This window comes from Montipora capricornis, chromosome 8, assembly GCF_036669925.1.
Source record: "Montipora capricornis isolate CH-2021 chromosome 8, ASM3666992v2, whole genome shotgun sequence".
NCBI classification, from domain to species: Eukaryota; Metazoa; Cnidaria; class Anthozoa; order Scleractinia; family Acroporidae; genus Montipora; species Montipora capricornis.
The window spans coordinates 8,383,463-8,400,045 of record NC_090890.1 but is presented as its reverse complement, the minus strand read 5'-3'; the positions used below and the strand labels follow the sequence as shown (position 1 = coordinate 8,400,045).

At 39.6% G+C, this 16,583-nt stretch overlaps 1 protein-coding gene across 3 annotated transcripts; it reads left to right on the top strand.

Annotated features, from left to right (window-relative positions):
• On the top strand, positions 1-16,313 carry LOC138060066 (leucine-rich repeat LGI family member 2-like). Of its 3 annotated transcripts, XM_068905757.1 has the most exons (13): positions 2-404; positions 2,899-2,937; positions 3,774-3,800; positions 4,250-4,303; positions 4,458-4,548; positions 6,173-6,208; positions 6,380-6,415; positions 7,077-7,106; positions 7,873-8,035; positions 9,343-9,378; positions 12,312-12,670; positions 13,514-13,737; positions 14,888-16,313. In XM_068905757.1, the coding sequence occupies exons 1-13, from the start codon at positions 255-257 to the stop codon at positions 15,128-15,130; spliced, it is 1,488 nt and encodes a 495-aa protein (XP_068761858.1). In that variant the 5' UTR covers positions 2-254; the 3' UTR covers positions 15,131-16,313. The 3 variants fall into 3 exon arrangements, with proteins under 3 accessions (XP_068761859.1, XP_068761858.1, XP_068761860.1); XM_068905758.1 differs by lacking the exon at positions 3,774-3,800 and having other exon boundaries at positions 1-404; XM_068905759.1 differs by lacking the exon at positions 9,343-9,378 and having other exon boundaries at positions 3-404.
• The last annotated feature ends 270 nt before the right edge of the window (positions 16,314-16,583 follow it).

Genomic DNA, 16,583 nt, shown 5'->3' with positions numbered 1-16,583 from the left:
ACTTGATTAGCCAGTTGTCGATGCAACGCAATTTGCATTTCGCTCAATCATTTGCGGTTTTGGGAACTGTGAGAGCGCGTGACTTTACGTAGGTAAATCGGTGATATGATTTAATGTCTTCGTATTTATAACCAGCTTGGCCAGAGTCCCATTCATTGTCACCGACACGTTGTTGCTTACTGTAATCAAGAAGATTTTGTTCGTTCTCAAGAGTACCAAGATTTGGAAGCCGGAATTCGAAGCCGTGAAGAAAAATGAACCCTATTTCGAAGTTTTTTGCTCTATTCTTGTTTGTTTTGACGATGCTGCTTGTTCCGAACGTGCTAACAAGGCGCCAGTGCTCCAAGGCCTGCAGAAACTTTATAACCATTGAAATTGAAGGGAAAATGAGCAGGAGTTCAAGGGTACGTACCAATTTTCTCCTTATTTATCGATATCTTTAGTTGCTTTTTTTTTTTATTAATAAGAGCGCACAGCATTGTCTGTTGAGAGAGTCGCTTACTTTGCTTTAACCACTGAAGTGATAATGTACATGGTGGCATTGTATTTCGCAAGCTTGTCCCTGCCGTACGAATTCATTCTCTGGGAAGGAAGCCGTGTATAAATATGGTTGCGCAGTTGCTTCATCGTTTCATCGATAAAGTCGATAAACACCTTTTCCCAAAGGAGTTCTGCTCTGCTGCCCATTCATTCTATTCGTTCGAAGGATCAAATTAGTCTTTGCCAGAAGTTGTGTTTCATGACTGTTATGGATTTTTCTAGGGCCGTGAAAGGGTAATTAAATTCCGGCCTTTTTTATGGAGGGCAATATTACATGTCTGTTTGCAGAGTGTATTTACTTTCCTTGCTTTCGCATGCAAATTACAGGTTGTGGAAATTGGAAATTGCAAAATTAAACATTGTCAAGACACCCATTGTCAAGTTCAACATTAATAAGAAATACCCCAGTCTTGATCCGTCGAGGAATTTTTCACAGGAAATAAGAACGGTTTGTGGCAAGAGGTTCTTGAATTGTCAAAAGCATGACAGCATACCAAACTTCCATTGCCCTAAACCTATCTGGTTTTTTACAAGGTTTTGAGATCATAAGGTGTTGGCAAAGAAAACGGTAGAGCTGTCATCGACAGCTTTCAATGGTGTCACTGCTAAACGATAGCCTTTCAAGAAACTTGGGCGTTTATCCAGAGATCCGAGTTACTGTTTTACTTAAAACATGGCAACCGCTTCTCATTGCAAACAGTGATCGATGCAAAAATTGTTACATGGCATGCAGCGATAGCGCGGTAGCGCTCCTAAGGCCGTGAATTGTACTGGCGTACGCAATGCATGCAAAGAGAAGCTTTTAATCTCGCGGTCTTTGGCGAGTAAGAACCGAGCTCTACCCCCTCAGAGAGCTGTCAAACTCCAAAGATGTTGATTCATGTAATTTTGTAAGCCTCCCTTTTCAATTGTCTCTGTCTTATTAATTATGTCTTGCGTTCTAACAGCGGGTCAACTCGTGACGGGAATAGTATCACAATATGGTAGAAGCAGGACAAAGGCTGCAGATTTTTTTGAGGTTAAGAAGACTTGTTGAAATTTCCGTTTTGGGGCGTGATTTGAGTGCGATAGTCTTTGTTTTTTCCCTAATTGCTGACGCGAAAGGGGATTGGGGTTCGTTTTCTCAGCGGCAATTCTGAGTTATTAAAATTTCTGACATTAAATTATCCGTGGCGCTCTTTGACATCGTTGAATATGAGTAGAATCTGAAGGATACTTGTAGCATTTTAATCGGAGTTTTTTTTGTTTGGTAGGGGGGCAGAATGGGAAAGAGAAGTTCTCGAGTAGTTATCGATAGTAAAAACTTCATTTTCAGGAGTGGCCACTCCTCTTTCACGAGTCACTCAAGCAAAAAGAGGGTGTAAAAATTCCTTTTTTGGCTGAAACTAAAATACCGAATGCAAAACAAGTGCAAAACAAGTTTTTCGTGACCTTGGCCGGAGTCGATCGTGAAGATTCTGGGAAAGCAATTCAACCAATGTATCATTGCTTTTGTGCTCATTTTTTCTGAAGACCAATCTATGAATTTATATTTTAAGATTTCGGTCCACTTTTAGCAGTGTTTTGAAGAAAGAGGTAATTTTTTAATGCGTTGAGCCAACCGATCATTAATACACTTACAAAACCTTAGAATGAGAATTTCTAAAATAAGTGTTAAATGCAGCTTATTGATCAAACTCAATAAAAAACATGAAAACGCAGTTATTGGGATGCGGAAATGTCATCCTGTTTGCATACCCTCATATTAGTATCTCTTACTTTTATCGTTTTTTTTTTTAAATATTGTCTTGCATTCATCACCATTTGAACCATTATCAACTTTAGTCGTATAATTTTTTGTGTGTATAAACATGCGTTCCATGGAAACCAAGCTTCATTTAGTGGCACTAGAGTGTTTATGTGTCTATTCATGCCTGCCTAATTAAAACATTAAAATTTGCTGTCAATTGCCTTAATATCGAATAAATTGGCCGCTAATTATTCAATGACGCTGTTTTTATTTTTTTCCAGGCGAAACGCATGCCCTTATAAAGCAGCACCCAGAAACGTTTCGGTACTCGATTCGTCAGTTTATCAGCGTTTGGGGTTTCTCAACTTCTCGAAACCGTGGGAATCTGTGTTTTCGTCAAATCAAATAAAAGCCGTTCAGCAGCAATATTTACCGCAAAGGCGAAGCTTATATTTCAATATTTAGTTGAATTTTGATCAACCAAATGCGAGCAACATTCAATTGTAACTCAAAAGATTTGGACACTTCCGCTGCGAGATTATTCATGTCGCGATGCTGGGGGCGTTGTAGGAGGTGTGTTACAATATTATTCTCAATTATTTTTCCCTATTTTTCCCTTGTTTATTTAGAGTTTCATTAAGGGCAGTCGTGGACCAAGAGGAAAGCAGGTTTGATAAGCTACCATTTTTATAGCGATTATGCATTCGCATTCGTTTCAGTGAAGTTCCACAACATCATTCGCAAGGTTCTTCCCACACGTGTTTATCCTTTCGAGTGGCTGACGGTAACAAAATCCTAACCTCATTAACGCAACCATAGCAACGTGTACAGCTTATTGCGCAGCCCATAATTGTGACCGACTTTTACGTCAATTTCACTTTCAATTCTTGTCAACCAGCAAATTAAACAAGTGTTTATTTCAAGTGACTCGCAGTTTGATGCAATCTTTTAATGAGGAGCAGACGTATTTTGGAATTTCCGGGTGTCCACGTTATTTTCATCATGAGGCCAACATAAATCTTTGCTTTTAAATAAGTTTCTCGCTTTTCAAGTTATAATAAAATAATGACACTCTGACGTCAATTGGACTCCAACGAGTAAATCAAATCGAAGGTTATTTTCACCAGAGGTAATAACTCTGTTTTCAGTGACTTAACTTGTCATGTCTTCTACGACAAGAGCGAACGTATTGTGGGGTTTCCGGTGGTATGGGAATAATAATCGACGTTTTTTCGCATTATCGGACCTGTAATTTAAATAAGTTCCCTGCTTTTCAAGTTTTCTAATATTTTTAAGATTAATTCATTTAGAAAACAACGAAACGTCAAACAGTTAACTTACCTGGAGATTTTTTTCGATCCACAATCAAGTGCTGCTAAAGAAAAAAAAAAGCGAAAACAAAAAACAGGATATAAATGATGTCATTTCCAAAAATACACGCCTTAAATTTAGGAAGCGTGGGGAATAAACATTCACATAAACGTTCTTTTGCCTTTCTTGTTAGGGACTACAGGGACCTATTGGGCCACAGGTACATAAAGCTTTTAATTTTTCTGCTGCCTCTAATCTCCCATTTTAATCAAACTTTCCGAAGTTACAGCGCGTAAAAGAGCGCTCTGCTACTCTTGCACTTTAATCTTCTTCTTAATGCATCCCTCATCTCAATCACTAGCATATGATTCTCGTTTCACAAGGATGTCAAAACGTTTTTTGTCATGTCCTTTTTATTGTTAGCAATAGTGAAATTACAGAAGGGGACGAACGTAGTGTCACGATCTGCCCCAGTGTTATTTAAAGTAACTGCAGAATACCCGTCCACTATTGAGTTCGAGCCGCATAACAATAAAAGCAATTCATATGCAGATAGGGAGCCAGGGATTCCGCAGTTTAGCTTGATTGAAGTCAAATATCCTTAATTGAAGCGAGTTGACCTATTCCGCGAGTTCATTGTCGTAACTTTCTCCATACTTTATTCCCTAGGGTATCCCCGGCGCCCGTGGGGAGCCAGGTCCCGTGGGTCCACCGGGTCCTAAAGTGAGTATTGCTTGCGGTTTTATGGCGTGTAGTTGGCTGTTGTTTTTGTTTTTACAATTATTACATAATGTTGTCTTGTACACTTGTGAAAGTTCAGAAGTAAAACTAGTATGTACACTAAGGACCGTAATTCAAATTAATCATTCCATTCCAGGGAGAGACTGGCTCAGCAATGGTCCTTCCGAAATGCGGACCAGGAGAATACCTTACGTCTGATGGGAAACAGCTCCTTTGCATTCCATTTGGTACGTCATGTAATGTCATCATACTGCGCGTAAATTGCGTTGCCGAACAGTGATTACTTCCCGTTTGCTGTCTAATGGTGACTTTGCTTCCTGTATTAAATTCTGCTGTTAATGTCACACACACAAATTATCCAGAGTAGAAAAAATTCAGTGATTTAACAAAACCATAACAATGAATTACTGACGTAATTTTTTCAAGAGCTATACTCTCTCTGTACGCCTTTGACACATACACGTTTTGAGTTAAACTGCCTTGAAATAACTTCTTGGGGTGTTGGAAGTAATTAATTAAACAGAGTGCAAAAGAATATTTTACGAAATATCTAGACTCGAGGAAGTGAAAGAAAAACGACTTGTTTGTACAGACTTAATTGATCCCTCCCCATCCGCACCCCACAGGGGTTTTTCGCAACCAATGAAACGAACAAGACAGAACAGAAGAGAGGATAACTTCAACGAGTGGTCAGAGCGAGTCTTCAACCCAGGATCTGCGGATCCTCTCGCACTTGTGTGCGGAGAGCGAATGAAAAACTCTTATTTTTTTTATTATGAATTGTGTTTGATCCTCCACGTTAGCCCTTTATTACTTTTGCATCTAAAATACAGTAACTGTTTTGATGCGCGAGAGAGGCAATCAGAAAAAGGAGGTAAACGGTCGTTCAAGTGTCAAAGTTTTGCAGACGGTTCGCCGCGCTCAACATCCAACCCGTCTTTAACATACCCGAAAATTCCAACGACTGTTAAGTGCAACCAGCATAACAAAATACTTAGAGAATGAGCCAGATTTTTAGACATTCCACACAAGATCTTACAAAACAAAAACAAGCTAACCATTTGGTGATAAGCAACGTTATGCATTCTCAAAATAAAGTAGACAGGTTATTAGCAGCGATTAAAAGAGTTAAGCGGTCATAAATCAAAATGTTCCGTATCGATGCTGTATTTGTCAATTGGTTTGAGCACCTAGGGTGTTCGACCATATCAATGAAAAAATATACAACGCCAAAGGTTTTGAAAAGACCCACTCATTTGCGAAGTTTTTTTTCGGAAGTAATCAACAAGTTAAGAGCCATTGCGTAATTGTACGCCGCGAAAAAAGTGATCCTAATGGCAAACCATTAGTGTAGGGCATTTTCTATGAGAATTTATTGAAGTGCGGAAATCAGTTGCTCCATTCCCTGTCCTTTGCGATACACTCTGAGAACGTCTCGATTTGAGCATGAAAATGTTCCTAGCAAGTTCAGTTAAAGTTGTGTGGTATACTAAGTTCGAACGCAAACTGAGTTGTTCTCAGTGTATAATTCAATAAGAAAACCACATTATTAATGTTAAAATGGCCCTAAGTATTTGAATTAATTGTCTTGTTAGACTACAAATGAGAAAAATAAAGAATTTCTTAAGTAACTTCCAGCCTTTGTATCTCCTTAGTATGTTCTTAAAATTTGGTTAATCTCAGTGTGCACTTTCTTATAAAAAAAAATGTGTATCCCAACTGTCTATAAACCGATGTCAGTGTGAGACGGACCTATGGTTCATGATATTGTGTCCCTATCCGAGAGGACAAGGTTACTGAAGTCATTTTTGTTAATCACTTAAAAGACAACCGTGTTTTACTTCTCCACAGGAAAGGAAGTTTGCACTGCCGTGTCAAGATGCGAAGGTATCATTCACTTTTACAAAGCAATGATATCCTTGTTTCATTGCAAATATCAACCTCAATGTCATTTGTTTTGCTTGAGTAGCGTTGTGAAGTCATCCTCTATTTATTTGCTAAATTGTGCTTTAAGCAGGATTAACGATTAATGCGTTTTTCCTGTCATCCTTTTTTCAGGTCGAGAAGTGCCGACCACGCCTACCTTACTCACAAGTAGGTCATCTTTGCCGTTGTAACCGCTAAAAATATACCGCTGCAGTTGTGAGAAATTTCTGGTACAGTGACCAAGAAGAGATAAAATTTGATCATAATGAAAGACACCTTTTAGAAATTTTTCGTCAGTGAAAGTTCCTCAGTTCCCCTAGAAAATCAGGAAGAACATTGATGCCCTCTAGCTTTTAAACAAGCAAGGTCTCCTCTCCATGAAATAAAAAGAGAACAACGATGGCAGATATGCCTGGCAAATTCAGAAATATTTTCTTACCTCGCCGTGCGATCTTGAGTGATAGGTGGTTCAATTTTATGCAAACATTACACAAATACTTTTAAATCAAATTTCTTGTGAAGATGATGATTTTAGAACTATGATCTCGACAACTGTTTTAGCAATGAATTATGTGTTAGGTAACAACCATCTTGCGGTTAAAACTGGGTCTTTACTGAAGCTTCTAGGAATGATTATTAAATGATTTGATGCACATCAGAGAATACCTTGCGGTTACCGGTCACTTGGAACGTATTATTGATGAAAAGAAAACACCAGATAACTCTTTGTATAAGGAAGGGAGTTTCCAAATTGACAGCTTATCCTCTCTAGATCTTTCGACCAAACAAATTTGCTGATTTTGTTATGCATCTGTTTTTCTCTTCTCAGCACCAGTTCCTACTCAGCCTGAAGTGAGAGGTAAGTTAAACGGGAGCCTGGGGAAGGACTCCTCGTTTTGAACTCCTTCAGACCAACAATAGGGAGCTTACGAAACGAGGACGACGACGGCTACGAGGACTTCATTTAAAAATACGAGTTCGCGTTATTCTTATCACTATGAAACTATTTCATGTCGTTTGGCGTTAAAAATGTGTAGTAACTATCGAGGAATTAAACTTGTATGAGTGGGTTGGAAGCGTAGGGAGAGAACTGAAAATTCATCGTCTTGTGCTAACGTCCTCCGCAGAACCTTGAATTTGGTCATTTCACGTCGTCATTTAGGAGATGACGGCAAAGAAATGTACCAAAATGTAAAACGCACGTGAAGAGCGTGCAGAGCCATTGTTTTTGCTCACTAAACCTATTGTTTTGTAGCGTCGTTGTTGCCGTCGGCGTCGTCGTTTCGTAAGCTCCCTAATGATTGTTCTTATAAACCTTCAATTCAACTTTGTAAATTTAGTGCAAGGGAAATGTATGATCGCTACCAAAGATTGTGTCGATAACCAGGTGCTAAAGATCCCGGAGAAAAGGATTTCTCATGTTTTTAATTTGACGCTGCAAAGTCTGTATAATGAAATCTCTGGTCGTTTTTTGGAATGTTAGAAGCAAATCAGTTACATGCATTAGTTTCGATTGCTTATGGATCAGACATTACGACTCTTCGGCAATTGTTGGGACGCAACGGTTTTTTTTTGCACCATGATAATTCCGGTACAACCCTTTCATCGTCCAACTCTCTTTCCAGAATATGTAAACATGACGCAGTTCATGAAAAAATACATGATTCAAACGCTGTACATGGACGCGTGGGACCTGGATACATTTTACATTGGCAACCAGCTCTTTCTGGGTGTTTCGCAGTTAGGAGGAAAGAGCTTCGTGATTTACAAATGGGACAGCGAACACAGGTATGTACACGTCTTTTAAATAACTTTGTCGCTTTCTTACCGATTCCCGGCAAAATTGCAAGAACCGGCAAGTTAAATTTGGCTTTTATAATCCCTCGTTAGTTTTCACGAATCGGGAAGCAAGTTGTGTTATCGTCCTCTACGATATAAAATCGACTTTATCGGCTCTCGTCGATAGCATTCGGCTTGGACTCGTTGTTGTTCTCGTTGACGACATTTGAGCTCGTGTGGGCTTTGGAGAACTCTGATTGGCTCTCGCTAATCCTTCCTCAATTCGTAACTTCGGTTAATACCACCTTTCAGTCCAACTGAATATAGGCAGCGTTTAATAATAGATAAATGTGATTTGGTCAACCCCACGAAGTACTTCGTTTCTGATTGGCTACCCACGTGAAAGGAAGCAAAGTCGGATGTAAATATTAAACAAGTCTGCAATGCTCAAAGATATGTGTTAAATGACACCCACAAACATTTCAATTTTACTGTGTAGGCTAGTGAATAACTGATAAACTATTTCTTGGCAAATAATAGTTCTTATAACATGTTTATACTAAACAGTTAATATCTATTTTATAGCTCAATTGAAAATTAAAGCTATTGCTCGTTACTACACTGTCTGGAATTTTTTTAATTTTTTTTCCGATAAAAGGGGTCAAAACACCTTATTCCAAAATGGCCGCCATTTTAGTATTCTTTTGTTTCCATGCAAATTGGCCTTCATAGCCTCGCTTTCAAACCTAAAATGCAAAAGAATATTTAACCTTGAACCAGGCCATAATGGCCAATTTGCATGGAAACAAAAGAATACTGGCGGTCATTTTGGAATAAGATGTATTGGGCGATAACAAACAAGCCATTTCATGCGGACGGTCTTTCTGCACTGTTCCTGAGAATATTTTTTTGTTTTAAATCCATTTGAAACGGTCTAAACTAGCTAAACCTAAAATTACTGAATAAATGTTGTCAGTCATCATATATCGTATCTTTATTTACCCTCGGATTTTAGAGTAGCTTGATTTAGCTAGTATCTCCGAGCATATTTACCCTCCCAACCATGATACACCACAGAAGACAGACCACAATCAACATCAGGAACTCCTTACTCTCTGCCCATAGTGTATGAGTTCATGGAAAATAACTCATATCTTAATTGGATTCAATTTTTTGTTCTGTAGTTCATTCTCTGGACCCCCTTATCTTCATACTTCCATGTGTTTGTGTACATTGTTATTTACTTGCATTTAACTCATTATACCATATCAAATCATTGTGCATGGAATGAATCGAGATGTCTTTCTTATATTCAGCGCCCAACCTCTGGAACAAGACTCCAGTGGCACTGTGTGAGTGAATCATCCATACTATTACACGTAATAGCACGTAATCACACTTATAATTGTCGTGCATCCGAGAACTAACCGCTCGCATTTTCATGGGGATATTCCTTCCTCTCGCACACAGAGGCGATCGTTTTGGTCTTCATGTAAGCAGTAATCTTCTATACTCTTTTAGCATGACCACCAATTCTGATTCTTCATTAAAATTCCGCATTTCGTTTCTGTCTTCAGTTTTGCCCTTGGTGGCTCCAAATTCAGCTCCACCATTTTTTGTAAGATTAAACTGGTTGCTTCCTTCATTTAACGCTGTCGAAATACCTATTTGCATAAAAAATACGTCTTTTACATCATTTTCTGTTTACCTTTTTTCATGTGCTTTTTGCTGCTCTCACTAATTTTGTTGTCACCGAGTTCATGTCAATGGAAGGCAACAAAGTGCTTGTTCCTCCCTTCTTTCGCTTTCGTTGTCTCGTTGGTATCAAGTGTTTCGGTTTGGTTGGCCTTCGGTCTTTTAATTTTGATGTCATCTTGGTCAGGCCTTAGTAATCGCATTAAATGAAAATGCATGATGAGATTTTTCAGTTTATTGAAACCTTGGCGCGAAACGGCGCAATGAACCAATCAAATCTGAAGCCGTTTCATCTATTGCCCAAAGCGCGGGAAAATGTGCGCTTGCACTTCACGGGTGCTTTTGGCCTTCCTTAGAATGCTTTGTTTTAGATGTAAATGCTTTGTTTATAGTGGTAGTGCACTTAGCTACCAAGCTAGTTTACAGGAACTTCACTTTTAACAATCTGAAAGGAACAATTCAAACTTAACAGAAACATGATTAAGAACCCCTTCTGCCTGGAGGCAACCATTTGGCTATTTACACAGCGGCCTTTTGAATGCTGAAGTGATGTGGCGTCACATTTTACGCTAGTCGCTAAGAGTAGTAAGGATGTTCACTCACGTAATAACGGAGTAAGTTTGCGAATTTGCCATTGTTCTTTCTCCTTTCTTTACCTCTCTCTTGCTCTCTTTCTTGCACTCTTAACCTTTGCACTTTCTTAAAGTAAAGGTCCCCATGTTGAGCTCTTAGCTCTTGGACGGCGGTTTAACCCTCAAAACGCTCAACTATGATGGCATTCAAACTCTTCACTGGTTTACCGGTTTTTATTCGGGCGGAAATAGCTTTCGATATTTTAGGGAGAGGCTGAATGTCGATCGTTACTGGGGCTTACGGGTTAAAACGCATATTTGTTACTTTTTTCCTATAGATAACGGTAAATCCCATAATAAAGCTGAAGGCATATACGGGAGTTAATCTCGTACCCAGATCTCACTCTGTCACTGGAAATGTGAGATCTGGTAAAGTTCGACAGTACACCATTTTTCATTGGCTACCAAAAAAAGATTGCGGCAATGCAATCTACCCTCCGATTGGGTTATTTCGCGGGGCACTTAGTGAAGGTTGGTTTTCGCAAGCTCATGTGCTGTTTTGAATAAATGCCAGTTGTGCGAAGGAAAGTTTTGTTTTTTCCGACGCCGGAATAGCTTTACAGTTGAGGAAAATCAGTTTAAAAATTTGCGATGTTTGTGTAAATGGTACCGACGAAAGCCCCACGTACCCTGCCACTCGAATAAAGTTCTGCGTAGCTTGCTACGAGGTACGCAGAAACTAATAAATTCAAGTTGAAGTATGTAATTTATTCAAAACAGTATTTCTCGTTCTTAAAGCGTGACTCGCGAATTAAGTAGTGATCAGTTGTGAATTTTACGGTTATATTAACTACATTTTTCACGAGATCGTGTCAAGAAAATAGCGCTCGCTGCAGTGATTAGGTCTAAGCACTCTTTAACATTTTCGCTTTCAATTTACGGTTTGGTTAGCTACACTTTTCACGAGATTGTGTGAAGAAAATAGCACTCGTTTATTGATTAAGCCTAAGCGCTCGCTTCCTTGATTCTGCAGTTGCTACGACAATTAAACAATCTCGACCGTTCAAAAACAATCGCCTGTATCCCTTCTTTCTGTTCCGGCTTAAGTTTGAGGTTTCCTTATCCTCTATCCAAAAGAATCTCTGCAAGAATACTCTCGAAATCCATGTTTATTCCGCAAATCACCCAAAATCACAACAGAGAGTACGAACATGCGCAGTGATAGAAAAGCCCGTATTTCGGGCCTCGCAGGCACTGAGCATGCTCGAAATCGAACTTTACCAGATCTCCCTTCCGTATGACCGTGGGAGATCTGGGTACGAGATTATACGGGAGTTTCATCGTTTAAATTGGCAGAGTGGAGTTTTGCCCACATTTTAAAGTCATCAGTCCTATTTCTTACTTCTTGATGGAAAGCAAAAAAAAAAAATCGCGCTACCCTTTGTTTTCTCAGTAAAGCATTGAAATAAAGATAAAAAAGTCAAGTAAACTAAACTCTAACCAGCTAATTGTGTCGATAAATTGCTACGAGTTTGTATTTTTAAAGTATTAACCCGAAGAAGTAACCGTTTCTTTCAGCCTAAGGAAGAAAATCGGTCCAACAAGATGCACTCATTGATGTGACGTAATCGATGACCATGGCGACAAAAGAGCCATCTAAAACTTCCCCTTATTTTGTCTTTAAATTGCCTAGATCTCAAAAACGAACTTGGTGACCAACAATTTTTATTGCTGGAAAGTGACCAGCAGGCTAACTTAAAACTCTCTGCAAAGTTAAAAAATTCTCCGGATCGGATTCATAGCTACCTTTGCAACTGAAAGTTTTAAATTTAAACTTAACGTCAACGTTGCCATTACGTGAAACAGTTGAGTTGAGTTAATCCTTCGAATAAGACATTCCCTCCAAATTATTGAAACTGGTTTGAGCCTCCTTAATCTCAGATATCCCTTGCAAACAGTTATTCACCAGAAAACATTATGTATATATTTCTTTTTTTCTTTTTTTCCCTGTTACGTAGGTTTCGCAGTTTCCAAGTCTTGAAAGTTCCATTTGCAAGAAAGTGGCACCATTTTACCATCGGAGATGACGTGTTTTTTGCAGTCGCTAGCAATTCTCGATCGCATGACTCGCCTGTCTTCAAATGGAATGGCAACATGTTTATCCCATTTCAAACGTTACCCACTGTGAAGGCATTTGATGTCGAGCCATTCCAAATCGGTCAAGATACGTATCTAGCTGTGGCTATATATTATGGGCGTGGCTCACATATCTTTAAATGGGACGGAGAGAGGTTCGTTAAATTTCAAGAAATTGCTGCCGTTGGAGCAGATGTGGAACATTTCCATATGAATGGCTCTACGTTTTTGGCTATCACAGGTATGCGGAGTGTGGTTTGACGTTACAGTTGCACCTTAGGTGATAAAGAAGTGTTTTTTTTCCCAATAGCCTGAAAGATCGAAAATAGAATGCATTCATAGTAGTCTGACTATAGCCTTCTCAGTTACATTACTCGGGCTACTTTTTTTGGAACCTATACCATCCATGATTTTGTCAGGAGAATGCCGTTGAAACCTGCTAGACTATGTTACACATCGGTGCCCGAACTTTAGATTCCATCGACTCCATTGTTAAGAGAGGTCCCCTCTACTAACAAGAAAGTGATTAGCAGGCTAAGATAAAACTACGTGCTGAGTTTAAAAAATCTTAGGACTGGATTCATAGCCACCTTCACAGTTGGAAAATTTAAAGGTGGCTCAGAATCCGCTCCAGAAAATCACAAAGTTTTATCTCAGCTAGCTAATCACATTCCTGAAACAAAAATTGGTGGTCACTGAGTTCGCTTGTAAGATATGACCGTTTAGACAGGGTGCTTTTAGATGGCCACTTTGTTTCCATGGTAACCTATTACGTCACATTAATAAGTGCATCTTGCTAAGCAATGATTGGCGTTTTTGTGGCACCATGATATTGTCTGTTGTAGAGTTAATCGTTCTAATAAGACATTCCCTCAGAATTGTTGAAACTGGTTTTAGCCACCTTAAAACGATTGAATCAGTTGATACCGGTTAATAACCATGACATACATAGGTAGGCATCTCGGCAGCACTCTTTCACAGAAAAAAAATTTGTGGAGCTTATTTAGCGAAAGTAGACTCGTTGTCGACTCATGTCATAAACACGAAAGCTTTGGTCACTTACACCCACATAATCTCTTTCCAGGCCCGTTTGCTCGTGGCGAGTATGTCTTGATCTACAAGTGGTCCCGTAACAGATTTGAAGTGGCTCACAGAGTACCCACTGTGGAACGCGCGTATGGTGTCAAGGCTCTGTCGGTTGATGGAACGCAATTCTTAGCTGTTGCTCGCTGGAAAGCGGAAAGCTCTCTCGTCTTCCGCTGGAATGGGACACAGTTTGAGCTTTTCCAAGAAGTGCCATCTAGAAAGGTAAGATATTTAGTCGGCGTCCTCCATGCATAATAGATACCCTACGGAGCAAGAGACGCTATATTGTCACAATATTTAGCGCTGTTATAAATTGCTCAACTTGAAGCTAAAATTGCCTCCATCTTGAAGCGTCCCTTGAACGCTTCGAATTCCTGGCCAAATCACGTACGCCCAGCCAGGAAGCAAGACTTCACGCCAGTGACTAGGACCGATCACGCAACCTTGTTTTTGTATGTAGTTTTTTATGTGAAATGAAATGATGGTAGAACCAACTGGGAACTCGGAAAAATCCGAGCCCCAGATGGGATTCGAACCCACGACCCTCCGTGATCTAGTCGGATGCTCTAACCACTGAGCTACTGGAGACTCTATGGCGAGCAAGGGTGAAATGTGGGTATTGACTCGAGCTGCATCACGCAGCTACAGAGTCAAATGACTGACAGCATAGCTCATAACTGCATCGCGCAGTCACCTTAAAGCATATCTGAGATGCGGCCAACCAACCACCCGAGTGAGCGAATGTGAGAATGATATAAACACATGAGAAATGAAATGATGGTAGAACCAACTGGGAACTCGGAAAAATCCGAGCCCCAGATGGGGCTCGCATCTGAGGCTCGGATTTTTCCGAGTTCCCAGTTGGTTCTACCATCATTTCATTTCTCATGTGTTTATATCATTCTCACATTAGTTTTTTATGTGTACGCAAAAATTCTTTTGAAGAACTATGATTGCTTGTATAAAGTACTTTTTATCGATAAGTTGTCCTTGACAAGTGGCTTCGCCAAAGTAAGTAGGGAGCTTAAGCAACGACTGCGGCGACGGCAACGAGAACGTCATCTCAAAATGATCGGTTTGTAAAACAACGAAAACGTTTCGAGGGGGTTCCGGGTGCATGCTCCCCCTCGAATATTTTATTTTATTTTAACTCTATAAACCCCCTTTTTTGTGTTTCTGACCGATCTCCTTAAAACGGTGGAAACCGGTATGGATCCGCCCCTGTTCGTTTTTTACTTTCTCAACTATCTGGGAGCCTCGAACGGGCAGGCAACAAAAGTTGTATATGTGCTTTCATTTGTATCTAAATCTAAAACTCCAGTCGTTTCATCCGCGAGGTGCACTACTCTAATTTCAGCGTTTATTTATTCAGGCGCGTGATTGGATTACCATCACGTCTCCATTCATGTCCCGGGAAAAGACATACCTAGCCATCGTGAGCAGTGACCAAAGTCCAAGTATTTACGCATGGGACAGATATTACTCCAAAAAGTTTGCTAAAGTACAGGACATTCCGTCTGAAAGAACACGAGATATGGTGTTCTTTAACATGGGAGAGACCGTCTACTTGGCTGTTGCATCGCATCGAAGTACAGATATTTATCAAGGATCATAGACGAAACAAGGGGAAAGACGTAGTTGCATTTCAACAGTGCGAGGAAACTTCAAATTGATCGCACGAACACAGATGCAAAACGCCACATCGTGCCGTTTTGGCGCTTTGGGCGCTGATTATTTTGACGGAGAATATCCCATGGTTAGCGTTTTACCGCGGGAAAATGGAACGATAAAACGCGGGAAACTGTGAAATTACATCTTAACCTTAGGTTGTGAAATAATAAAGCCTCGATACAATATTTTCATCTCACATCGAACTGCTTTGTCAAACACAATCATTTCGTGTAAAGATCCTAATTAAGGATGATGTGATTACTTTTTCTTTATTCCTTTGTCTGTCCAAATCAGACTGAAGATGTTACATAGCAGGTTATTTCATAAATTAATAATATATACGAAAAATACATAGATTTCATTTGTTCCTTTTTGGGAGGGTGGAGTGGGGAGGGAGGAGGTGTCGCAGCATGTTCACTGAGACGTGCGACGATCAGTTTTTTAAATTTTTTTCCCGGGCATAAATCGTGGGTTTTAGTTGGTACAGGTTGTATTATATTGTGATATTGCTCGTGTTTGTCCAGAGATCTAAGTAGAGCTCGAGCTTTGTATTAATTAATTCTCGTAGTATAAGCGACCTTAGAAACTTGAAGAACTTTTCTTTGGTGTAGTGAAGAAGAGAAAGCTTTCACAATTGATCGAGATGCGAAAAGAAGGAAGCCTTGAGTTCATAACTAGCTGGCTGTTTCAGCCTTGCTAGTATACTGATTAGAGTTTTAGCAGTCAACGTCGAAGAGGTGTGGCCAGTATCGTGTGGCTGAAACGCGTAGCTTATCGTAAAATAACGAGAAATTTTTATAATACTCTATGAAAAACCAAGGAAAAAACGACTGAATTACAATGAAGAATTGTTTGCCTTCAAACGTAGTATCTTCACTAAGGTTCACGACTTAAACTTTGTCCTCCTGGGGCCGGTTGCATGCTTGAAGCCTGGTTAACGTTTTGTACCCTCGGTTAAGAGCTATAAAAAAAAAAACAGTTTCCACAGTATTTAATGCTAGACTGCGCTAATCATGCTTTGAGCAACCCGGGCCTGGACATACGTTTTCCATTTCTTAACTTGCATATAAGACTTCTAAAGAAAGGGTCACAAAATAATAAAAATAAAATACCATCTATTGAGATTTTATGTGGTCAAAGTATTGAATAAGTCTAGAAATTGTTGGGGACGTTTAAGTTCGTGTTTCGAGTGCCAGTGGGAGTGTTGGAAAGATCAAATTGGCCTACTGGTTCGTGATTTTTATTAAGGGTTTCTCGTTAAGGAATCCACCATTTTGGATTTGAGCGCAATAGAATACTTCTGCCACCATATACCGAAAAAGCAAAGACAGCCGTAAAGAGCCATAAAATCCAACGTGATGACGCGCAGGAAATCTGAATACGAAATTAAGTGGAAA